Source organism: Rhipicephalus microplus, chromosome 5 (genome assembly GCF_043290135.1).
Source record: "Rhipicephalus microplus isolate Deutch F79 chromosome 5, USDA_Rmic, whole genome shotgun sequence".
Lineage (NCBI taxonomy): Eukaryota > Metazoa > Arthropoda > Arachnida > Ixodida > Ixodidae > Rhipicephalus > Rhipicephalus microplus.
In genome coordinates, this window is record NC_134704.1 from 115,304,566 (window position 1) to 115,331,387 (window position 26,822).

At 43.1% G+C, this 26,822-nt stretch overlaps 1 protein-coding gene across 1 annotated transcript; it reads left to right on the forward strand.

Moving 5' to 3' along the window:
- On the forward strand, window positions 1–26,476 carry LOC119174281 (ATP-binding cassette sub-family C member 3). Its single transcript, XM_037425121.2, has 7 exons — window positions 1–328; window positions 3,197–3,301; window positions 5,689–5,880; window positions 10,753–10,911; window positions 13,282–13,448; window positions 23,182–23,376; window positions 26,288–26,476. Exons 1-7 carry the CDS (start codon window positions 53–55, stop codon window positions 26,403–26,405), a joined length of 1,212 nt encoding a protein of 403 aa, XP_037281018.2. The 5' UTR covers window positions 1–52; the 3' UTR covers window positions 26,406–26,476.
- Window positions 26,477–26,822: the final 346 nt, after the last annotated feature.

Below are 26,822 nucleotides of genomic sequence, written 5' to 3' on the forward strand. Positions count from 1 at the left end.
CGTCATCAGGGCGACAACAATCAGCAGGCAGTACGAGAGCACAAGATTATCGATGGTGCTGCAGCAGCTGACGGAGACACTCGACTCTGTTGGAATGATTCGATGCTATCGAGTCATGGAAAAGTTTTGTGCCCGGTACAGGCGACTCATGAACGACTACTTCGAAGCCTTCAACACCTTCATTCTTTCCTACTCCTTCACCCGACTCATTGTGACCATCTTCGGTGTGCTTGTCATTCTTCTCACTATAGTCATTGTGGTGGTGCCAAGCCGAGGCAACGAGGAAGCTGCAGCTTCGGTTGGTCTGTCTTTTCTTTCGGCCTTGACGGTACGTTCTGCAAATACTTCTTGTGAAAGAGACAACAGCCTTGTCTGTCAGTATTAAAGATATTTTCGTAGACAGCTTTATGCTGAGCTATGTGGTGTTTTAGTATTTAGATAGCAGATGCTTAGCGCTCAAATGAGTATTCTAATATTATGCGAAAGTTGGCTGTAGCTTCGTCGGCCCTAATTGCTCGCTGAGCTATTTGAACAATGCTTACAATTTGCAAAATCAGCCGTTCGTGTTGACGTTTGTGCGGAATTTTGCTGCCGCTACAGAACTGCGATAGTCACTACTACACCTTCGTAATGTAAAAATGCAAGTCATGGACCCCGTGAATATATGAAACAACAAAGGTTGAAAATGTTTTCCTATACAAAAGTCGTAGACGTTTGAACGTCACGCAGACTGTCATACAAACGTCTTTCGAAACAACAGAAATAAGATGAACAGTTTCATAGTTCCCTATTCCATGCACGCTGCCGTTTAAATTGCGTAAAATTATAATACGCCCATAACGACTAAGTGAACATGAGGTTGTTGCTATTTATGGTTTATATTTGTCCTTGTGATACAGCGTCTACATTCGTGTAGAGTATTTGCATTATACTGACCCTCAAACTCATACAGTCCCGTTGTCACCAGGGGTTTGGATTGACTCCACGGCTCCCGAAGACAAGCAGCTGAATTGTTTCTGAATGCGCAACACGCAACACTAATTACATTGCCAAAACAATATTACGCTGCATCATTCGCACATGCTGCGTACAAAGGGTAAAACATCATTGTAATGGGCCACAAAGTATTGCACTATGCGTGTTGTTGCGTCATTTGTGATTCAATGTCCATAATTCCTAAACAAATGTCAAGCGTAGGTTCAGTTAGATGGCGTGAGCACTTCTAACAATTTTTCGGTGGTACGTATTCCAACAACGAGCGTAAGCCCACTTTGCCCAGCTCTAGAGAATATGTACAACCTTTCTCACGCTATTAAACCATCTTCAAAGTCCCAAATTATTGTCAACGAAACACAACACACGGGTTTCATTAGCTCAAAAGACGTCGTATCAAAAATATAGATGAGCGTTTTGCATGTAGTCTCTGCGGCATTGCCAATAAAGAGATATACAGCGCCATGCCGGACAATCTTGCATCATGCATATTCGGATTTAAGAGGTGCGCGTGTTGCTTGCTCCGCAAGCTATTGACAGTACGGGGTAGGCCGTCTGGGGAAAGTACAAGCCGCTGACCGCAGGGCAAAGCCCACAGTCAACCTCTTCAAGTCAAGTCAATATCCTTGACGATGTGGCGCACATCCACGCTGGGAGATTGGCCAAGGACAAGATAGTTATCATGAATTACTTTCTTGATAACAAGTCAAGATGAATCTATTTACGAGGAAAAAAAGATGCAACAGGACGAATTTGATAGTATAATAGTAAATAATCTGTACTGTAACGAAATCAAGCGGCGCATTTGATTTAAACTCAATTTGGAAAAGTAATATTGACCGAAGAATGATTTCAACACTTCAAACTCTTTGAACTTTTCACGATCTCCCGCAATGCGTCAACAATCTTCCCGTCACTTTGGCCCCAAAAGAAAGCACATTTTGCGCATTTAAATTGATTCCAAGAAGGTGGCAAACGTCACCTAAAGTGTTTTTGCGTAAGGCAGAGAATCTATTACAAGAAATGAGGTAGAGTTCTTTATTCGAACACGGATATCACCATGGTGATGATACTGCCGCTTTTTGTCGTCAACAAAACTTTCTAGAGGCTGAAGACACTTTTTTCAGACAACACAAACACAACCTCAGGACGTCCTAAGTATGCCTCCGTGACGCCCTCAGAATGTCCTCTTATGGTACTAGAGTGGCACTAATCCTGTCCCCTTGTCCATACACATAACAACCTGAGCACATCCTCAAAACAACACTTCAGGACTTTTTCAGTATCTTTTCAGAACAACGATTGCGTGGCCGGTTCGGTACTGTGGGCAGTGATACTACTTAGGATCTACTTCTTTTCATGATATTTCAATACATACGAAAAAAACAGCGGCGAGGTCTCGTGTACATATACTGTATCAATCAACAGAGAGGTGACAAAACAAACAAAGCTTGTTGACTGAAATTTATTTAACAGTAATTAATCACAACTGACAGCTTTGTCAGGCATTCGAGTCCACATATATTCTGAGAAAAGAAAAGCAGTATCAAGGCATTCAACACAGCTCAATCACTCACGTTTGTAACCTTCCTCAAAAGTTTGACACAGTGTCCCCATCACAACGTGTATCAGCCCAATGCACTCACTAGTGTTAGAGGCTCCGCTATGACAGCCTACCAGTACACTCTACATGGACTTTGATTTGACTTGCCCGAGGTCGGGCCATGTGTCAGAAGCAGAAGTCAATCCTTTCCCATTGGGACCAGACTGCTTCGGAGCCCTGTACGCACGCCTACGGATGCCTGTTGCGTCGAAACATACAATGAGGGAATCAACTAGTAACGTTAATTATGATTGGTTGTCTTCTACCAAATGAAGGCTATACTGAAGACAGTTCTTAAAAACGCTATGTGCTTTCGGGCATAGTTGCGCATACTTTCGCTGCAGAAAACAATTAGGTGGTTGTTTAAGCTCTCTCTCTCTCGTAGTTGAGGAACATTTTTACGAGTTAAAAATATTTTCAGAAGTGAGAAATTGCCATCTGCTTCTTTTGACTTCTTTTGTTATGAGCATTCCCTTGTTTGCTCGGTGGCATTTCGTAACTCTGTTAGTGCCTGTGGCATACATCGCTGTAGAATAATATGTATAGCGCGTGTGTAATCACGGTGTTCATTTTCTAACTTGCAATTTTTGTTTGTTAAAGGTACCATTTGCAATGACTGGTGTATCTTTGGTCATATTTTGGGGCGTCTTATCATTTGTGGCACTAGAACGAGCCCTGGAATACACGGAACTACCAGTCGAAGAGGTATGACGAGTCAACCACGATGAATCTCATAAATGCCAAATTAATAGCCGTCTTAGCATTACTGCGTTTATGAACTTTGCCGAGGGACATCTGATTTCAGCTCTTTCATAGTGGAGTACGCAATACACGTGGACTATTTGTTATCTACACGCTTCTTCAATTGAATAGGTTACCGCGAACGCATAGCAGTTTACAATTGCTAGCAAGGAAGTTCTGTAACCTTTTAAGGACGAAGATTCCTAAGAAGTGGGTCGGTCTTCACCTGTTTGTGTGCATGTAAGTAGTAACCACCTCACAACATATCCGCGGAATGGATGATGATGAGTGGGGTGAAGCTATGGAGGGTTTTATTGGCAAACCATGATTCATCCACTGGCTGCGTCCGTCCGTTGTCTGTACGTTTAACGTGCAAACACATGGACGGACGCACGGATGGAAGCAAGAACAAACAGACTGACGGAAGCGCGGACTGACTGACCGATGCCTTGAACCACTCACCATCATTCCCTCCGTGAATATGCTGTGGTGTTTTGTGCTTTATCAGAATAGACTGCAAGAAATTTATTTAAAAAGCAAAAAGACAACTTTTTCCACGATCGTGAAGACGTTATTCATCGGTCTCTAATGTCGACTGCAGCTCTTTGTTATCTGTCAAAACTCCTGAGTTTTTTTCTCATGAAAAAAATTTTATCAGGAAATGTATTTATTTCGGGATAAATTTTTGTTATCGGCTGTAACAGGACGCAGTTCGGCTATTACCCAAACACATGCGATCCACGTGGTTAGGTTTATAGCGCATGAAGTGCTGTACGCGTGCATAATAAACTACGGATCTAAAGTGGACGTAAGGTTTTCTTAAGCTGATCGGCCATAGATGATTGAGCAGAATAAACAAATACACAATAGCGTTTGTGCTAAGCATTTGTGCACATGCCACAACTGGGTGCAATCTACATGGCCATGCAAGAATGAACTTGAAACTTCGAGCTAAATTTATGCGCGAAATCGTAAATCTATTTCTACAAGCAATTGCTGTGAACGCTGTCTCTGATCACAGCGAGGTGAGTGCCAGAAGCAGTGCGCCTCAGAAATATAAACTTGTTGAAAGTAACAACTTTTACGTTTTATCTTGATGTGTTCGAGAATTGCTTATGTGGGGTTTTCGACGGTAAAGAAAGTATGTCACAGCTTTTTTTTTGGTGCTCACAAGTGTTTACGAGCCCCTTCGTTTTCATTTCGATGAATACCAAGGTGCAACACAGGTTTTGCTGCCACGCCCTCCCTCACTTTATTTCCCTCTCTGTTTCTGCATACTTTTGGACTTCCCTGTGTCTATCCTCATTGTGGATACGCATAGTATTTCAATGGTTAAGATACTTGCGTTTCCTCTATTTCATTTCTTCTTCAAGCTAGGTAATGGCAGCGCTCATGAACAAGTTTAGCACCTCATGCGCTTGTCCCTGCGTTCCTCTCTTTCCAAGAAGTAATCAATACAATAAGTGTTAAATGAAGTGCGGAAAATAACTGTTCTGCTGCAGTTTATTTCATATAGCATGCAGCACATGAATTCGTCCAGCACAGCAATTGCTTTTGTAGCTATGTCAATGTAAAACATTTGGCAACTTGGTCTTAATGTTGCAGCCACCCACCGCCAAAATGTAAAAGAAAAGACAAGGATGGACGCTTATGGAGCAACGTGGCGCAGACATGGGACGCATGTAGAATGTGAAATTAAAACACGTTTCGTGGAATAACATACGCATGCGCAAACACGTGCCGTGAAGGACGTGCTCGAAACACCTTTATGAGAATCAGAAATAACAGCAAGAAAGGCTACGCATACCTTAGGTAATTGCCTTTGAATGAAGTTACGTTAGTTTTCCTCATTCAAAAGAGAATTGTAAGAACATGTAATTGCTTCGTAACAGGTTTTTTAAGACTTGGTTTGGTGTTCTGTTTTGTTTTTACTTATGCAAGTTTTTAAAAAGAACTGAAGCGAGTGGAAAGTATAATGGCTAACGCTGGAAGCAAAAAGTCTTATGAGAAGATTCGCCATTCGTTATAGCTGCAAATGCGTTCTCTTCACTCTAAATCGCAAGAGTTTTGTTTTTGTGGAAAACAGAACGGCGGTCGTCTGCTCCTCTTGAACAGGCTTTAGCTCTCGAAAGTTGCAGCTTCTATCTATCCCTTCGAAACAGAAGACAATTTTTCTATGAAAGATGTGCATTCTTAAGCATGACCCTGGCGAATTTACATAATTTATTTTTTAAGCCCACTCACTGTCTTGCACCCTGTCCTGCCCACGCAATGAAATCTTTAACATGTTTGGTTACGCATTCCGATGGAATGTTTGATATTGCACACACATTTCTATTTTTCTCACTCAGGACACATCATGTGGCCTAAGCACTTCTTGTGAACTTAAGATCCTGAATCCTCGCCTTTTTTTGGAACCATACGACGGCCTCTGGCCCAGCCGGGGTGTCGTGAAATTTCAGCATTTTAGTGCATCCTATCGACCTGGCATTCAAGAAGACGTTCTCAAAGACATCTGCTTCGAGGCGTACACAGGAGAAAAGGTAAGGATTTTCGACTCTATAGTTTAAGCAGATAGGAAGAAAGAATGTAAGAAAAATTGGGAAGTATACTACACTACGACCAGTTTGCTATGCTAAGTGTGGAGAAAGGAGAATAAGAGACAACAAGAGAGAGAAAAAGAAAAAGAGACGCACATTCCACATTGTTTCACAGGCAGTCGCTCATTGACCTTGTCATCAAGAATTCTAGAAGGGCTCGGGTAGCTTTCTGGGCTGATGTAATTGAAGACCACGCACCTAAGATCTTCTCCTGAGAACGAATTTAATCATTTGGCAGTAGGATGCGAAGTACTCTAGATCATTAACCCTTTTTATAACACTGGAGAGATCAGTGATTTTGTTGAAAGTTGGGGCAGTGGCTTAGACGCGGTCAAAAGTTTTAACAATAGGATAAGTCAGTCGTACCAATGCGGTAACTGAATGACTTAGTAAAAGCTACACCGACCCACAGCCGACAGAGCATCGTAGCAATACAGTGAACTGCTGTTTCAACGATGTACCTGCACGTACTTTTCTAAGCAGCGTGCAAAACTGTACACGCTGATTCTTACTAAAAATGATTATGACGGCACAAACTTTCTCCATAGCAATACTTGGAAATATTTAGATCACAGGTATACTTCCTCATATTCAACAAGGAATAATGTCATGATAGAATGGTTGGTACTTTGAATTTTACCGCTCAAGGCAGACTGTTTCACACACGAGTTTTAAGTCCCCCATATTGGTGTGTTATCCTTGCCATTTTTTTATAATGAACAACAAAAAGAGCACTGCCACAGTGGACATATACGGATGGCAATGGTTCATTTGGTGAACTCGGCTTTTTTAATCTGATCAGATCATGTCTCGAGGAACAAAGGCAAAGAAAACATTCGTTCCGCAGCCCAAGAGGGCGGCGCCCATGTGTCTTACGTAAAATAGTCTACAGCCTTATAGCTTAAGCAAACATTAGGCAGAAGTAACGAATATCCTTTCAAAAAGAAAGATCAGTGACGTAAAGCATGTATGTGTTTTTTTTTTTTTGTTCGGGTTGGTTTGTTTGGTTCGTTTTTTGAAACTTCCGCATAAGGGTGACGTTTTTCAACAACGAAAAGAAGAAACGCATCCTTCACAAGATGACATGATTCTGAATTGTACGTATTAAAAAGTATCAATCTGCGATAAAGAACAAACTTACGTGAACTGAACATCAGAGTAACAATGACTACGTGCTGTCACTGTAACCAACAAACGGCATCAAGAGGGTCTTAGCAACGTATTGGCGTCCTTTATGTGGCTTGGGCACTGCATGGTAAAGAAGTATCAATTACCAAAATACTGTACAAGTATCTTTAGTAATAAAAATAGCCACTAGATTTTAGTTAAATTTACAATGAGCACTACCTCAATTCTGTGAATATTTCGAAATATCTTGGCATTACCTTTACTGAAAATCTAAAGCCCAACCTTCACACTGAAACAATTTGCGCTAGGACCTTTAGGTAATTTAGATACTTAAAACGAACCCACGAGCCCTCAACCAAAGACTGTAAAAAAACCGCTTACATTATCCTCGTCATGCCTTTAATAAAGTACGCCCAAGTGGTATGGTCCCCCTACACTGCACTTAACATAAATAAGCTTGAGGTCATACAAAGGAAAGCAATATGGTTCAATTTTCGCCGATGTAATCGCAAAGCTTGTCTTTATTCTCACGCATGCACTTTGTTGTAAGAGCCCCTGGCTCGTTCACGCCGTGTCACTTTCCTTCATAAGTGTTACACTGCTATAGGTTTATTCAGGCTCCGATTTGTTTCAGTCATTTCACTAGATGTGCCACGTGCCGATTGCACCCACTCAGTATTGTTCCTTTTCAGCCATTTGTGGATTGTTTTAGGCGTTCTGTTTTTCAGGCATTTTTGGCATATGGAACAGCCTATATGGTTCCTTGCGTGAAAAAAACACCCTGAAAAGTTCGTGGCCGAATGGCCAAATAACCTTGTGTGATACTCTTAATCGTATGATTGCTGCTTAATTTACTAACTCATGTGCGCACTTCTGCTACATCTCGTTCATCTAGGCAAGCAGTATTTGTTAATAAATATCAAACAATAACTAAAACAACGAATATTAAGCTGTTTGAAAACGAAATAGAAATGTTTAGAAATTTACAGTGTCTTTTTTGTTATCAATTAAAATACAGGAAATTGCAAGCAGCCAAAATCCACCATCACCAGAGACGTGTCTGAAGTTTCATTGAGAGCCACGCCGACAAAATTTAGAATAATGCAGAAGGTGAAGGCATGTTCCGGTCAATACAGTTCCTATTACCATTTTTCAGGAAAAAGACATTCCTATTTTGAACCACTGAGGTTGTTGTGCATGGCCTTCACGAGCGAAAACTACGATATGATAAGGGAGCACCGGATAGCGGCGCATGTTTGATAAAATTTTGGCAACCTCGGTTTCCTTGATTGATTGATATGTGGGGTTTAACGTCCCAAAACCACCATATGATTATGAGAGACGCCGTAGTGGAGGGCTTCGGAAAATTCGACCACTTGAGGTTCCTTAACGTGCACCCAAATCTGAGCAACGGGCCTACAAGGTTTCCGCCTCCATCATAAATGCAGCCGCTGCAGCCGGGATTCGAGCCCGTGAACTGCGGATCAGCAGCCGAGTACCCTATCTCCTAGACCACCGTGGCGGGGCAACCTCGGCTTCCTTAACCTGTAGTGACATCGTGCTGTAGACTGGCCTTTAGTCTCCATCAGTATGCGAAAGCTTCGGCCAAGATTGAACCTGCGACTTTTGGGTCAGCATCCCAGCGCCATTAGCACTGTAGCACCGAGGCGCACAGAAAGCCTGCATTGCACACTTATTGAGGAGTGCAGAAAACATTCATTCACGCGAACCTCTCCACGGGAATAAATTTTGCGAAGCCATGCATTTCTACTTGTTTCTGCGGGAGAGACCATTTGTTTTTTCGGCTTTCTAGAGTGAAGTGAGAAAGCAATCGAAATTGATCCAAGCAATCAATAGCTCAGTACTTACGAAAATCCACACACTCTTGCACAGTACAGGTCCTTTTTTTGCGCACTGTATAATTCGTTTGCCTTTCCACGCTGCAAGAGTTGTCCCCTCGATCACCGCTATTGCCCGAATACCACTGAAATCAGTACTTATCCGATGTTTTTCGCACCCTTCGTAAGTTCAGTAATACTGTGTGCCTCAAGTCATGTGACAAACCTGAGGAATCATGTACTGAGCAAGAGCGCAATTTTGGGGCTCAGAGTGCAGATGACAGGCGAAGGAACAAAATGCTGCAGCGTTTCTTGTGGGCGTATGCAAAAAGGCATTACATTACAAGCAGGCTCTTCAACAATGGCCCAAGCATGTTTCTTCTGTTTATTTATCTCAAGAAGCGTTATACAAACTTATTATTTAAAGGAAAATGAAATTGCTTTTTCTTTTCACGTTTCAAATTAAAACTACCTAGTAGTACTATTCTGTTTCAGCGAAAAAAAAGCTATAAATTTGACTACGAAAATTTTAACTACTTGTGGTTCTTTAACGTGCGCCTAAATCAGAGCACATGGGCCTTCAGCGTTTTCGTCTCCATAGAAAATGCAGCAGCCGCAACCGGGATTTGATCCCGCGACCTGCGGGTTAGCAGCCGAGTACCTTAGTCCCTAGATAACGAGGGCGAGGTGAGGGCAAAGCATATTGTTTGATTTTAAGCTTCTTGTGATGGCGCCTTTATTTTGCTGTGTGAAGTCTCGTGCCAGTCAACGGTGGACAATAGGTGCAAGTTCCACTGATTCCCGTCTGATCCGGCGCTGAGACAAGCGGGGGTAGACTTCGTGCGCTGCAGAGGGTGAGACAGAGACTGGACGCTAAGCAAGTGGAGTTAGGTCTGTTCGCTGCATTTCACTCCGGACGCGTACACTCTCTACATGCAGTTGCTGACCGACCTCTGATTTTAAATAAAAAATATTCGCCTCAATTGTGATGCTCTCCCAATGTTGTGGCCCCCGGCCGAGACAGTCGCCATACGTGCTGCGCGCAGGAGACGAAGCAGCCGATCCAACAAGCGATGCGCGGACATGGATACGTCGTGAAACATACGCGTGCACATACCACCTGCTGGCGCTGCTCATACCAAGTCGTGACGTCAGAGTACAGGAAGGAACAAAACCATCTTTTAAAAGCGCATTGCAGATAATTTTTCAGGGCTCACTCATGCTCACCGGTACGTTCACTACACTCTCAGTAGCTTGGCCCATAATTTGACGCAGAAAAACGATAAGTGCAAAATTTGAGTCAGTACCGTTCTATATAAGTAGAATCAGACGTAAGAGCTAGGCGTGTAAACATAGGCTTTACAATTTAATTCATTAATCCAGACTAAACGAGCAAGCTCGCTACACTGGCGGCCGAAAACAGCCAACTAGTACAACTAAGACATTTGCTGCCTCGATGTCCTTTTCATCGGGATGATATGTGTAGTATACCCGCGGTTATTGGTGACGCTTGCCTTTAAAAACATGCTGAAGCATGAAAGCACGCAATGATAGTTCAGTAGTGTCGTCTCTGAGCAGAAAAATGTATCAGTGCCATTCAACTAACTTAAAGCGATTGTACTGTTGCTTGCTTCGCATTGAAACACATGAATGCACCTTTCAATATGAGCTTTTAACTTGTACTCAAACAATAAAGCTTTAGAATGTATTCACAATTCAACCATATTTGTTACAAGTATAAGTGTGGCAGTTCTAATAGTTAGCTATTAAGCATGCCATCAAACTACTGACATGCACTCGCATCACGTAGCTGGTATTCGGAACAAATGCACATGTCTCTCATTTCCAGGTAGCTGTCGTGGGCAGAACAGGGGCTGGAAAGTCGACGCTTGTTCTAGCACTCTTGCGAATAATTCAGCGGACGTCTGGATCTATTACTATTGACGGTATCGATATCGGCAATGTGCCACTGAAGAGGCTGCGCTCAGCCGTAGCAGTGATACCACAGGTGAGCCGACAAATTGACGCACATGCTTTTTTTCGGGGGGGGGGGGGGGGAGGGACACTTTGCAACATGCTAGTGATGTGACTGATTAGACTTGTATGGAAAAAAATCGTAACCGCTCATTTAAAAATCGACACTACACACATATTGTTCGATGTGGTCTTCTGACTTTGCTCTCCGACTAAAAAACTGGCTACTTTGACTAGCCAAAAAGAGACCGATTTAAGAAAGAAAATTCAGAAGACTGATCACAGCAATCAGCCATTATTATTATCGAAGCATCAATTCGTTCGGTATAGAGAGTTTGATTAGTTGGACTCACACTTCACATGATCTTCCAGTCGGATAGCTTTAATGAACTCTTGAACCCTCTTGAACAGCTACCTTCGCAACTTTCACGCTCTGATGCGGCACTGTTATGCCACCTTTTGTTGGGTGTTACATTCACTAATTCGCACTCGTTTCGCATCGGTATGGTGGACATCTCCGCATGCGACTCATTATGGAGTTGAAAATACCATTGAGCATGCCCTGTGTAGCTGCGCTCGCTTTGACGTCTAGCGATGATCGTTCCAGATAGTTTTTAAACAACTCGACTGCCGACCATTTTCAGTACAGGATATTCAAGGACTTTGGACGTCTGCTTCGACAGTGCTTTCACAACTTTAGTATCTTTCGCAACTAAAGTGCTGAAGTACCTGAACTTAACAACTCTGTAGACTGTGTGCACTTCCTCAAGCATACTTGTGATTATGTGTATTTTTCATCTCTCTCTTCTAGCTCTTTCCCCCCTTTAGTGCTTTCTCTCAGTGCTGGGTAGCAAACCAGACGCAAGTCTAGTTAGCATCATTGCCTTTTCTTGCATCTTTCCCTTCCTTCATTGTGTCACTGTCCTGACTTTTACCAAGATCATCGGACTTTTTTAGTGTGCTTTGATACGACTGGATAATTGTTTCTTCACTTGGGAAACAATCATTGGTTCAGGGTTTACACCACATAAGCGCACAAAGCCACACGAGCCCTTCAACAATAGTGGAAGGCAGTGTCACTGAGCTACTGCCTGTAAAAGCCTGCACTGTGTGCGTGGTGTACAATTTATACGCGCCCATCTCCTTTTCTCCATTTCTCTCTTTTACTCTCTTATTCTATGTAGGGTAGCAAACAAGGCGTAATCTAGTTAACCTCTCCATCTTTCTTATTTTCTTTCTCTTCTTTGAACATTGATAGTAAAAAAATGAACTGGTGGTACCACTCACAGCGAAATCATAGAACACAGGAGGGGACGAATGAAAATGGCGTTTTGTGGGCGTTTAAAAACATTCCCTATAAAGAGCCTTCAGCCATAAGCGTTGAGTAGGTGACAAGAGCACAAAAGCTCACTGGAACTACCGTTTGAGCAAGAAGACAATTATAATTCTCAAGAGAGCTGATATAGCCTCCTGAACAGCGTTTGACATCGCTTTCTTACAGTACAGTGCAATTCATTTTTACTGATAATCTAAGATGAGAGTCCCAGTACATGCCGCGAAAATGCGCGATGTCCGCGTTATTTCTTACACAACCTTCGAGGACACACTGCCAGCTGCACTTACAGTCGACGTTTTCTGATCTTTGTAGCCGCGCGTTGGTGCTAATAATTGTGTCGTTCCCTGCTGATAGAAAGTGATTTAGCACCAAGGCATTGAACGAGGGATGCCATAGAAATTATTGTGATCACAAATGGTTTGCAACTATAAGCCACGCAACCCTTATCACCAACAAAACAATATTACAGTGCTATCTATTCTTGTAAGATGGTGTACAATGTGTTCCGGTTGCGCAGCCATTGCTCCCGAAAGATGCGCACTGAAGAAATAAAATGGTGAGCTTGAGGAAGAAACATGACCTGAAGACGACCGTTCCGCCACTGGGTTGCACAACGGACACACCACACTGGTACACCGTGTCACTGGAAGGCCATGGACCCACGCCGTGCCACTTTTAGATACTCTCTGCTTTGCCAGGATCAATACCGACAGGATCAATGTCGATTGTGATGTACCGATGAGCTGCAACGTGTCATTGAAGTGAAAACTGACGGCACTTCAGAGCCGGTTCTGATTTAGCTGAGAATGCAACCCAGCAGTTAAAAGGTGGTCCACTGGCCCGGCTTTGCATTTGTTGATTTCTTTTTTGCGTGTGTGAGCCCTTGGGAAGATAGGTCGATTCATGCCATCCGGTTAACACGGTCGGAGATCAAGACATCGACATAGCTCATCGTACACTTCTGGCCACATGCCTCATTAGGTGTAGAACGTATTCATGTACATGCATCATTGTCATAAACTTTTCATAAAGGTGACATGGCAAACGACTTGCTTTTCTTTTCCGCAGGATCCATCGCTCTTCTGCGGCACCCTGCGTGAGAATCTAGATCCGCAAGGTAGCAAGTCTGACACGGAGCTCTGGTGTGCCTTGCGGAAGGTCGGGCTTGAAAAATTCACGAAAAGCAATCAGGGTGGTCTCTCCCTTTTATTAGCTGAAAAAGGTGAAAACCTAAGGTGAGTGGGGCGGGAAAGAGGCTTCGCTTATTTTGTAGCTATACTGGTAATCGCGTATTTACTTCATCTCTGCAACGCCTTCAACGCTAAGTTGAGGCGTTACTCAAGTCAACTCATGACTCTGATCATCATTAACGCATACACAGTAAAAAATTTTACACCCAGAAGGGTGTAAATGAGCTTGTCCCGTGGACGACACCCTAAGAGTGTTAATTCAGCACCTTCCAAAAAGGGTGCTTTACCATGCACCCTTAGAATAGGGTGTACATGTAAAAAAACTGTAGGGTGTTACAAAAACACCCTTAAGGAAGGGTGCCTTCGATGTCCATCACTTTTTAGCACCCTCTGAAGAGGGTGCGAGAAGGGTGCACAAGGGTGTTGAGTGCCCATGGCAGGGGTGGCAGTATTCTTTTAGACTGCACTAATAGATATCGGCATGCACTGATTACACACTACTTGAAGAAAGTGGTCCTGATTATCGATGGTGCGCCATCTGTCGAGCTCCATTCATTGCGTGTGAGCCAAAATATAAACGCGTACAATCGTGTATGAACTTGTGCTGGATCTATATATATACTTCACAGTATATGCATAATGCGCGTTACAGAAAATGAAGCCTTGCTGCCCTTGCATATTGCGTTTATTTAATAGGCAAATAAAACAAACTTTTCTTCTGCCACACAACTTTTTCACCAGAAATACGTTCACGTATACGTACACTACACATGCAACACCTCGAATGTTTATTATATTTTTTCAGTTTCACTTTATTGGCAATTCTTCACAACATACAATTACACTGGTTTCAGTTTAGTATACTGCCTCAAGTACATAGAGACTACAAATGAAATACACGCTAATATATCCCTATAATTCTTTCAAGTATCTACAATCCCAGTGGTTTCAAGTTTAATACTCCTTCATGTACACAATTGGTTAATAGGAACGAAATACAGGCAAATATACACTTATGATTCTTTCAAATATACACAATCACCATGATTTCACTATATACGCCTTCATGTACACAATCGTTCCCAAGAAGTGATGCACACAAAAATACATATGGATAGTGTTTTCAAATGTATACAATCACAGTGGTTTAAGCTTTGTATTCCTGGATGTATAACAGTTAGTTATGAGAAATGATGTACATGAAAACATATGCGGGTTTTCGCACATATAACTTTAGCAAATACTTAAGAAACCAATACAATGATCAGAAACACAATAAGCTAACAACAAACACAAAACTGAGTCAGGACACACAAAAAACAAAAGAGGTAATGCATAATTATGGCTAATGACACAGCTGGGTCACTTTATGCCAAATGTCCCAGCCATTTTGGCAACCATCTCAAATGTATTCGAAAAACTCGTGCTGCTTTGAAAATAGTGAACTTCTGGAATATTTAGGAGAGGAAAAATATTTTGTCACGTGGCTGCCTTCTGAACTTCCTGGAATGCCGTCTAGGTGTTGCATGTGAAAAATTTTATTTTAAAAGCACCGCTCCTTTTTTCCATACAAAACTCGGTCTAGTGGTACGTAACAAAAGCTTAATTTGGGAGAGTTGGTTCATCGTGGTTGTGTTCTAGTCACAGCACGGCAACTTTAGGAAGAGAGAGAAAGGACAGGAAAGAGCACCGACTGTCAACTGAATTTAATGAATGTGCTACGAGCGCTTTTATACGGAGTACAAGAACCGTGGTCATGCACGGCGACATGTGTGAGCACTACAAAATAATCTTAACTGTGAAAAGAATACTCCCTCTCGGAAAGGATAAGTGAACGTGTAGTGATGCACTGATCATTGATTTACCTGATAAAAAATACTTCTACAAACGTTAAATTGGCATTAAGTAAACCTATTCTCGTGACGAATGGGGCAAGATTGACTATTCCTGTTGCTGTTTAGTACACACTCTTTTGAAAGCTTGCAAGGGGTGGAAAACAACACGCTAATATATCTGCTGACTATTTTTTTAATTGTGAGACATGTGATGTGGTATAACATGCAAAGGTTTTGGTCATTGTTTTTTGTTGGTCCTGTCTTCTTTAACTTTACTTTCTGCTGAAGGGTTTTGAAAACAGGTGTGATGATTCTGTTGGGATACCCAGCCTCTTTTAGTCTTTTAATCTGGTTTTTAAGCCTGACCTCACCCTTGTGCTAACATGCCTTCTGAAGGGTGGCCTGAATACATGTGGTATCGATTCCTCTTTCTACTAATTTTGAATGCCCACTATCAAAAGGCAGAGCATTCTTAGCACTCCTGGGCTGATAGCACCAGCCAATACCCCAACAGCATCATCACACTTGTTTGCGAAACCCTCCTGCAGAAAGTAAAGTTAAAGGAAACAGGACCAAAAGAAAAATAGAATGAACAATCACCTTTGCATGTCACACGGTACTACGTGCATAAGGTGTCTCACAATTTTAGGAAAAGAGCCAGCAGATATGACATTGTTGTTTTCCTCCCCTTGCAAGCTTTCAAAAGAGCATGTACTTACAGCAACAGGAATAGTCAATCTTGCACCATTCGTCACTAGAATAGGTTTACTGAATGCCAATCTAATGTGTATGAGATACCGCTAACACGTGGAAAAGTAAACATAGGACAAACTGGGCAATGCTTCAATGATCAAGCAAGACAGCATGCTTTAAATGTTAAGAAGGGTTATAGTAGTCTCATGGCTGGACACCGTAAAGAATGTAAGTGTAGTCCTAGGTTTCATATAACACGGTTTTTGAAAAAAAAGCAAGCAGAAAAATGAGAGATTTTAGAACTCTTTATCAGGAAGGCCAAGGATCAATGCATCAGTACACCTTCAGTTATCTTTTCCGAAAAAGAGTATTCTTTTCTCGGTTAAATATATTTTGTCATGGTCACACGTGTGTTGTTGCAGATGAGCCCTGGTCTTGTGCTCAGTATAAAAACGCTCGTAGCACCTTCAATAAAATTCAGTTGACAGCGATCTTTCCCGTCCTTTTCGCGATAAGATTTTTATTACAGAAAGAGTTTCATTTCCTTACAGTTTAGGTATAATGATGAGTTTTCATTGTATCACAACATGGAGCAAATTACATCTCAATACGGACGAAAATCGCGATTTTGTGAAATTCGGGATATTTTCTCGTATATTTCAGCAGCTTGAGAGGTATAAAGATATTTTTTCCTCAAAATATACCTTCTGCGGAGTAAGCATTCACTGCTCAGATATTCATACAAAGTGCAATATTGCAATAAAAAATGCAAACATAACACATTTTTGCTTTATTCTTGGAAGCGAATGTGGCAAAAAAATTGCACTATTATTATTGAGCTTCAAATACCTTACAGAAGCACATTTACTTAACAGGTAGACCGAATTTGCTTTAGAAAAAATAAGCGGTAGTTTTAAAACGTAATTTTCCACAAACAGCACACAGACGGCATTATGCCAGGAAGCTATAAGCCAGCCACATGAACAAAACTTTTTTTTTCGCTGAAATATTCTAGCAGTTCACTGTTTTCAACGCAGTAAGTCAGCACATTTTTTTTTCAAATACAATTCAAATGGTCGCCAAAGTGGCTGGGACGTTTGGCATGGAATGGTCCAGCTATAATTAAGCAAAATAACTTACAAAAAGAACAATATTTGTTCATCTACCATGACCACACTAGAAAAAGTTGTTCAGGCATTGTGACACTAAAATTTTCAGCGTCGTACTGCCTGAACAACTTTTTTGATAAACTCCAACCTCACGCCGAGAAAAAGCCGCTCAATCACGGTGGTTGTTAAAGGCTTTGCAGCCGTAGACAATATTGAAAGTAAAAAAAATCAACTCATCAGTGCTGCCACTCCTTCTTCGTCATTACTGACACGGAAGATTTTTCGGTTATCCATGTGGAGGTTCAGGAAGTAGGCTTGCTCTAGGCTGGGGCCGGGGTAGACTACGCAGGACGTCAGCGGCATTCTCTCATCTTGTAATAAGAGCAAATATGACTTCTCATAAAAGGATGTTCGTGTTGTTCTGGCAGCACCATATATAAAGAATGTGTAGTGTGTATCCTTCGAAATGGCGTGTAATTGACATTACACTGAACTCGAAGCATACAACCCATACATTCCAATAATTTCGTATGATAAAGATAAGAGTTTTCCAGCATACAGCGATTCCCGAAATGAGGTGAAGTGTAAGACTACAGCTCAAAAATGGCACTTACGAAAGCCTGAACTCACCTAAGAATAAAATTCCTTCTAGGGTAGTGAGCCAGTGTGAAAAACAATTCTTAAAGTACAACGTTCAGAACATGTAGCAATAATCAAAACGCACAAGAAACTTACCTCTTCATGTACAAACAGTGAAGACATCTCTGCTTTCTCTTTTACATGAGAACAAATGATCTTGGGCGTGGCACTAGCGAAGAGGTCTGCAAAAAAAGTAAAAGATTTACTGACTTTAATCACGCCTCTAACAATCTGAGGAATTGTTACAAGTCACCAATCAGTGCAATTCTGACTGCCTCTATAAGGGCATCAAAAATGAACAATTTTCTCGTTCTTTCTACCCTCACAAGATGCAATGGAATCTAATCCAAATTTGACGCTGTGCTTCCTATTTGCCTGCTTTCTAGACGTAGGGCTGCGAACATGTGTTTTGTGCACCTAATCTAGCACAGAAATTCGTCATCTATATTTCAATCATCTTAATTCATTGTAATTTGATAAAAGATGTGATAGCTCGTCCAGTTTTTAAAGAGTTGCGGGCCTGCAATAGGCACTGCCTAGCACGTATGAAAGTATTTCTTTGAAAAAATTTTTTCAAAGCTTGCTTTCAGAAAAAGCGTCTGGCATATTTCGACAACCAAGCCCATCCTCTGATGGCAATCAGGGGCACGCTATTAGCGATTATTGACCACGGGATTTACAAACGTAACCCGTGCCTAAATACTCAGTTAAACACAAGCACGTAGGAGTGCTCGAACGACACCAACGCGCGCGGACTCCGTCTACGTTGCAGCAGCCATGGCTTATGCTAGAGCTACCGCACATAGCTCCCACAGTCACGTTTACTCTCTCGATTCTGTTATAACGCCGAACGTTATCGCAGATGAAGGCAAAGCACGAAAACAGCAAACAGAAACGAGGGAAAACAACGCACGGCGATGACCACAACAACGCGCCTTTGGAAGTCTGCTAGATCTTTCCCTGTTGCTGGTGACACTTGTCCTAAATTGCTTAAAAGACCGAGGCGCACGTGCTGGGAGCATCGCGGCATATCAGCACCTCCAACTATACCGTCTTTAAGCAAAAAAAAGCCATTTCGTACAGTGCGCCTCTGTACATAATTTTTTCTTTTTTTTTCTTTTTTTACGCTTACACCTACAGAAGCACGTTGCACATTTGAGTATTATTAGAAATGTTATTACGATGTAGCCCAAAGCACATCTTGAAACATTATCAATCCATTTTAGCAGTGTAGAGACAATGTGCGATCAGCAACTAATCCCGCCCTTGTTAAGTGCCTGCATCACTCACTGTATGAGTGATGCAGGCACTTACACAACATCGCGCATAGCAGTGTGAACTCGTTAAGTCACTCGTTTAATCGGGCATCTGCAACAGGCCCGCGAACGCATGCTGTTGTAAATGGCTGGCAGCCTACTTCGGCAGAGCTGCTGCAGGCGCCCATCTAGCGCTGTATGATTCCTACCTACGAAAACAGTACACTCACCGTTAACAGGCCCACGTTGTCCGTGTCCGCCACTCCATGAATATTCCTTAATCCGAGCGTCACTTCGAACACGGTGTCATGCGTGACCACCATTGAATATGCGCCTGTTCGCTAGAACACGCACAGTGACCAAGACCCCAGACCGACGCAACGCATTTGAAAGACGATGAGACAGAGAGAGCAACGTTGAGAGAGAGAAGGAGGAGGCACTGGCGGCGGCCGCAGCTGTCGACGCAGGTGTTCGGTGACGCAACTATTCGCTTATCTACGCCGCCATTGTGGGAGCAACGCTGGCCGGGGTGAGCGGGGGGGAGAGGAGCGGGAAACTCGCCAAGACGGCGCCGAAAGGCAAACGCTATGGCGCATAAGGCGGACGGCCATTCGACGCGGAATGACTCCTTGTAAATGGCAACTCTCCTTCCGGCCAGTCGCACAGCGACGCAGGTTATTTACCAGCCTCGGGTTCTTTGAGTATTTTGACGGAATGTGATTGCAGTGGGCGAAAAATAGTGAAGCAAAACTTGCGGAAAACAAAGTGCACCATGGAATGGCCAGAAACAATAATTATTTCGTCCTCGGTGGCATTAGCGGGAGAGCATCGCTACACCTTTTTCTAGAGGAATTTCTTTTCGCATTGTCTGTGTCTGGCAATTCCGCGTATAGTGCCGCAAACACTGAATGCGTAGTCGAAGCTGCAACAAATTAATCCACAGTCGCGGATGTTTAGAAGGCTTGTCACGCACCACGAAACGTGCCGAGGTTGTTATAACAAACTTTTTGCTGACCACATGATCAGCACATAATTCCATATGGTTGCCCAATGAGCAAGCTAAGCACCTGTAGCAAAGGCAGGGCACGTTCTTGTTAAACGTTGTTAATATAAACGATGGTTGTGCATAAGTGCAGTGAGAGCTTTTCGTATGAATTGGTCATAACCCACGTTTTCGAGCGTAGAAGCGCCTCAGCGGACCTAATCAGCTACCACAGCAAGTTCGTAAGCAATGATGAGGTACGAAAATGTGCAGCTGTTTTCCATATACTGAATAGTCCGTGTACAGTGCGTTGACCACCGGCATTTCTTAAGCCATCTCCCATATAGACTCCCAGTCTGAACAGGTGTGGGACCTTAAACACTAAGAAGCAGTGCCCCCCCCCCCCGCACACACACACGAAATTTGAGGGCGCACGGGCTGATACCCACGCATACTTATTCACAGGCGCACACACAAACACGTATACACACATACGGCAACACACACGCGCGACCGTAAACGCACGCATGCATGGGCGTACACATGTGCACAGGCACGCTTAACAGAAGCACGGACTCGCACATACACGCGCACACACACATGCACGGGTGTACACACAATCACACTTACACGCGAACACATGCGCAGGCTCACGCACACACACCCATACTCGGGCGAACATTATGTTCCTGTATATAATCCATAGCAAATATGTAGCATATAACCAACGCTAAGGTGAGCTTTCGTAACGTGGATTGCCGTTAATTGCCATTATAGATGAAACGCGATTTGCTTCTGCTGGCATTCTGCTGTATTCGGAGAGCACCTTCACACATTCTAAGTCTAGGCGGTCATTTAACGCAAGGTCCACATATTCATGCAGTAGCCACGCTGCTCGGCCGCCAATCTGAAGGTCACGGGTTGGATGCCGGCCGTGCCAGTCGAATTCAGATGGAGGCGAAAAGGTAGACCCCTGTGCACTGTGCGATATCAGCGCCCATTAAAGAACACCAAATGGTCAAAATCTCTAGAGCTTTCCACTACGACGACCCTCATAGTCATATCGAGGTTTTAGAGACGTAAAATTGAAAATATTATAATTATGTGTTCTTCTTATGCTGCATATTCCATCTGATGAATCGTCACCTACACCCTTCTCAGGCACAAAAGCACCCTTAGAGCATATTTTAGGGTGCTATCGAGGCAGGCACCCAAACAAATGGGTGCTTTTTTTTTCAATCGACCATTTCTAGGTGTTAGAGGGTGTTGCAAAGAGTGCTTTCTCGTAAAAGCACCCTTTTTACACCCTTTTGGGTGTAGAAATTTTTACTGTGTAGGTGGCCACAATAAGTCAGAATCAGAGCTTGCATTTGCGTTTTTGAAGCAAAGCAGTATAGCGATAGACAAAAAAAATCACAGCATATCCACGGAGTGAATTATGATGAGTAGGGCAAAGCGTCCCTCAGCCCGTCCGTGCTTCCGTTCATCCGTTCGTTCTTGATTCAGTCCGCCCGCGTGACCATCCGAGCGTCCATCCATGCGTCCGTTTGTATGTCCGTGCGTCTGTCCGATAGTCCGTCTATCTATGTGTCTGTCTGTCTGTTCGTGCGTCCAACCATCCATACGTCCGCGCGTCTATCCATCCGTCTATTCGTCTGCTAGTCTGTATGACCATCCATCTGTGCGTCCATCTAGTGAACACTCCAAGTAGCGCCACTTCCACTCTCGCATCCTCTGTGGCACATACCTGTTCTAGCGCGGGTATGTGCCATCGGTGGCTGCGTACGTACGTACGTACATACATACATACATACATACATACATACATACATACATACATACATACATACATACATACATACATACATACATACATACATACATACATATAACGAATGAACAGACCCACGCCTTAAGGAGCTTCGCCCCTAAAAATAATTGTCCGCCTTATGTGTGCGTAGTCTCCAAGCACGTAAGAGGCTGAGGAGTAATGCAGGCCCCACTATAGTTTCTAGTGCACTATATGTGAAGGAGGGATACACGGGCGGCCAACAGCAGTTAAGGTTTATGACAGGCTCAACGACTAACTTAGGACTAATCAATGAATCTAGGGTCTTAAGTTGACAATAAACAGAGGTATAAATGCTTCATCTTCACAGGCCAACCGTCCGTACAATATGCGGATGTGAAATTTGTGATATTCATTTTTCCCGTCAACAAAGTTATCCCTGTCTTGTGTACACAAGGCCAAAGTCGTATTCTTGCTTATCGTTCAAACAGTTATTGAAGCAGGTCTTGGCATTCCCCGTTGTTTCAAATAGTTTTTGAGCCACGTGGGCTAACAAGAATTTCTTGCTGGCAAGTGTCAGGGATCTCAAAACACGCTCGTCACAAAATATTCATGCGTGAGTATTGTGCTTAAAGACTCTTAAGCACGCTTTCATTTTAACACAGAAAAATAAGCAGGTCCTTCATGCATTCACTTCACATGACTCTAAGGCAAAAGCTACTTTGTTTTATTCTTAGTCGTTTCAGAGATATAGCGTCGCTACCATTCGAACGCTTACTCCACCTTACGGGGTTTCTTCCATTGCATCAAAGATTGGAGGCACTTGACCTGGTTTTGCATTGCCTTCGTCGTCCTAGCACCTTTTAACATCACTTTATTACGTAATCTTGTGAACTTTGTCGGGTTACATCACGTCGATTTCATAAGAACGTCTTCATATTTTTGCGGTGACGTTAGACTGACGGGATATTGCCAGTCGTCGCGTAATATTTATTTTTGCATCACGCGTCCCAACACTACAATGCTTTGGCGCTGGAGGTTATATTTAGCTGTTGATGCGACATTTAGGGCTCTCACTTTGACATATTATACGGCGTTTGACATATCTCTCGATGCCTCTCGCATTCGCTCAGGCGTTCCATGTTCGAAGCGATTAGATACCCGTAAGGCAGGGACCACTGCCTATTGACCTATAATTAGTACCTCAAATAAATACAACATTCAGAGTCCACATAGCTTACTTTAAAAAGAGGGAACCAAACCAAGGCTCAGTCTTTATTTTACGACTCATTTAGTTGTGCAATTGGCTCAACAGTGATGCGAACAGACGTAGACGTTATAACTGATCGTATGTGCCATCACAGAAGCTCTATTTTTTTGCAACTTGCTTGAATGCTTGTGTGTTAATTTCTTATAGTCATTGTGATGTTGTTATGCATCTTTTATTATTTATTCTTGAGTTTTACCTCCTTCAGTGCTGGCCAGAGGCAACTCGTGTCCTTCGCACGGGCCCTGCTTCGAGGTACAAGGATTTTGGTGCTCGACGAAGCCACTTCACAAATGGACCAAGATACAGACCACCGTGTGCAAAGGACTCTTCGTGAAAGCTTCTCGCACTGCACACTGATCACCGTAGCACACCGCATCGACACCATTCTTGATTATAACAGGTAATTAGGAGTGCACTATCTTCCGAACTCTATTCAGAACGTATTCAAAATAACTCGGAAACGTTACTCTAAATATCATTGTCCTGTTGACACCAGGGCAGTAGTCTCCAGGAACTTCGCCGCCATGTTGTTATTTCAGCTGAAAGAAAAATTACCGCAGTACATAAGAGAAATATAAGCCAGCCATAGCTTTATACATCAATCGTTCTTGAATAGCTTAGGTTGACATGAGTATCAAGGTATTTTTTTCTGTAAAAATCTTCCTATGATATACCGCTATCACTTCGCTATTCGTGGCTCCAACTGAGCGCTCGCCACCTAGTGGCCGCGCCTCGAAAGGCACTAACCTGGTAACCTCTGAAAGGAAATGTGTGGCCAGGTTGCGCGCGCTGAGAATCGGCCGCATAGTTCCTTTATTTTCGTCATGCCGCACGCGCGAGCCCGCAAAAAAGGAAAGCGATGTTCAAAGACCATTGCAGAGTGTCGCGATGCGTGGGAGCGTGGGGGAAAGATGAGAACGTGTCATCCTATTATCTCTCGAAGGATTTAGATGACGCGCGACTGAAAACGGCACACATAAAGAACCTGAAAAACTAATGCATTGAAAATAAGGTGGCATACACTATGGTGTTTTTTTCTAATCAATTCACTCGTGACGACCTACTTATCCTCAGTGAGTACGCCTTCATGGAGCGTCAGCGTATGTGCATTCTTATCAGTATGCGGGCTTTTCTAAGCGCGGAGTATACTTTCGTTTATGTAAGCAAGAGCTTTATAAAATTTGTTGCGTGACGTGTGTGAATGTATTTTCTGCATATGCTTTTTTTCTGCGCAAGTCGTCATGCTACCCGTGCCCAAACTAAGCCGATGTAATATCCTTCACTCCGCAAATTTTTTTTTAATTTCTCGTGTGTACACGTACACAAACGAATGCGCGAAGGTTGCACGTGCGTGTATGTTGGTGCGTTTATACAATATCACGTCCATGCATTTGTATCATGCGTAATGTGCGTGCATTGATCTGCTTAGAACATAAACTACTGCATACATAAACGAGCAACCGTTTGTAAGCACACAACCTTATACAATAGAAACCTAAGACACGGACCGGCGAACGAAAATGAATATGCACTCATGTTAAAGTCAAAACTACGTTTTGTCTTATCTCGAGATACACTGGCCCAATCATAGCTACGTTATACAACCAAGTGAACAGCGTGCGTATTCAGCTTTTGACGGCAGAACGGAGCTCAACGTGATACATGCAATCAGCAGCACGAATCGCAGCGTAGTTACTTCAACAAACTGTCAACGCAGTGTAACAACGCAGCGCAAATATTCAAGCACCTTTCAGAAAGGGCCGCTACGCGTGAGCCATTGCCTTCTTCGATCTCTGCCTTGCAAGATGGGTTCTTTAACATGAAGTAAATATAAAGCCGTTCACTGAAGAGGCTCGATCTTTGCGCGCGCAATGTAAATATTTTCGCCGCTTCGTCAATGATATTCTTTATGCTGAAGAAGCAATGTGATCCAACGCCACAATCACAAAACTTCCGCATAGCGCCAAGCGAAAGTGCTGCGTTGACTCTGTTAAGCGCAATTACTTTTCATTTTTCAACCAGCTTTGCCAACACACGTACCATTTTACGGAGTTGCGAATACAGAAACATTGAATTCGAACAGGGGAATTTCATAGCGACTCCAAGCAATGGCTGCTGCATATGACTGTGATATCTGCAAAGTTATGCATGTTTTTTCCTAGTGCAACCGAGTTAACATGGTATGCGGCTCTCATAGTGACAATATTGTGACCGTGTTGTTGCCTGTTCTCGTGTATAGAAGCGTCTTCAGAGAGAGCCTGTTCCAACCATCCGAAAGTAGTAGAATCAGCTGCGCTATCTACACAACAAAAATGCCCAAAAAATTGATGTAATCATTTCTACCTCTAAAAAAGACGAAGTTAAGAGCTAGATGAATAGCCCGATTATGCCACACGGTGGCACACGAGCGTTTACGAGAAATCTTTCGGAATACGGCGCACAGCTCAAAAAAGTGAAGCAAGGCGGGCTTGGTTGATACTCGTCGGCAAAAAAATTCACAGAAATGGTACGCGTTCGAACGCTGCACCGTGTACGCCCCGTATATTATACTTAGTATTTAATCGCATAGAACTTGGGCTGTTTTCATTGACAGGAAAAAATGCCTCTGAATATTATTGCTAATAAAATTTCCTGGTGTTTGTAATGCCGCAACCACTACACGATGCAAAATAGCAAAAACGCCCCACCGCAATAGTCTTGTGGCTAAGGTACTCAGCTGCTGACCCGCAGGTCGCAGGATGCTATCCCGGCGGCGGCTGCATTCTCTATGAAGGCCCGCGTGCTCTGATTTGGGTGCACGTTAAAGAACCCCAGGTGGTCAACATTTCCGGAGCCTCCCCCCCCCCCCCTATGGCGTCTCTCATAATCATACGGTGGTTTTGAACATTAAACCCCACATATAAATGAAATCAAAATAAGAAAAACTCTGGCCAAGGTAAAATACACAAAAATAAAAACACGTTTCGGCTCCCAACACGGGAGCCTTGTTCACAGTTGCAGGTAACCACTACATGATTATGATACACACTGGCATGGCGGAGTGGAGACTGATGAATAAATAGATTGGACTTGCTCTGGTTATAGTTGATGGTCAGCAAAATATAATTAATTTGATTGCTTATTGAATTTCCTCTTGAAAACGTAGACGGCATGTCCAGGAATGAAGCCCGTACTCTTGACCTTCAGCACCACACCTTGCAGTGGGTGGGTGCTTCGCTTCGGAAGTGCTGAAAAACGGACATCTGAGATCAGCTTTCTAGCGCTTAACGTATTGGTAGCAGAAAAATAACAATTTCACAATCTATTCACAGAGTCGTCGTCATGGAAGATGGCCGAGTTCTGGAGTACGGGCCTGTTTATGACCTCTTGGCTGATCAACGCTCCACGTTTCGCAGCATGGCTCTCAGCGCTGGAATACAGCTAGAATGAGCCCTTTACATCTCGCTACAGGACACAGATACTGCCAAGTGCTTGGGATAATTGTATTATATCACTTTATTAAAGCTCATCATCTACACAAAGTCGTGGATATTTTTTACGTCTTCTTTTAAAGGCCTCTGATCCGCCCAGGCACTACTGTGGCTGAAATGTGAGCGTTCTTCACACTTTTTTTGCCTTCATTATCTGCTGCTTTTGTCAACGTTGAGTCGAAAAAAGACCCTCAAATTTTATAGGGTATAAAACAAACAGCATTCACAGCATTCACAGTGAATTTTCGTTCCGGCATGCTTGATGCCTTCAAGCATTGTGCGAGGGCTTATTGGTCCGGTATCTGCTCATAAAAAGATCACGTGACGTGGTGCCAGCTGTCAGAAATAGTGTTCCACATTCCCCGTCCTGGTCTAG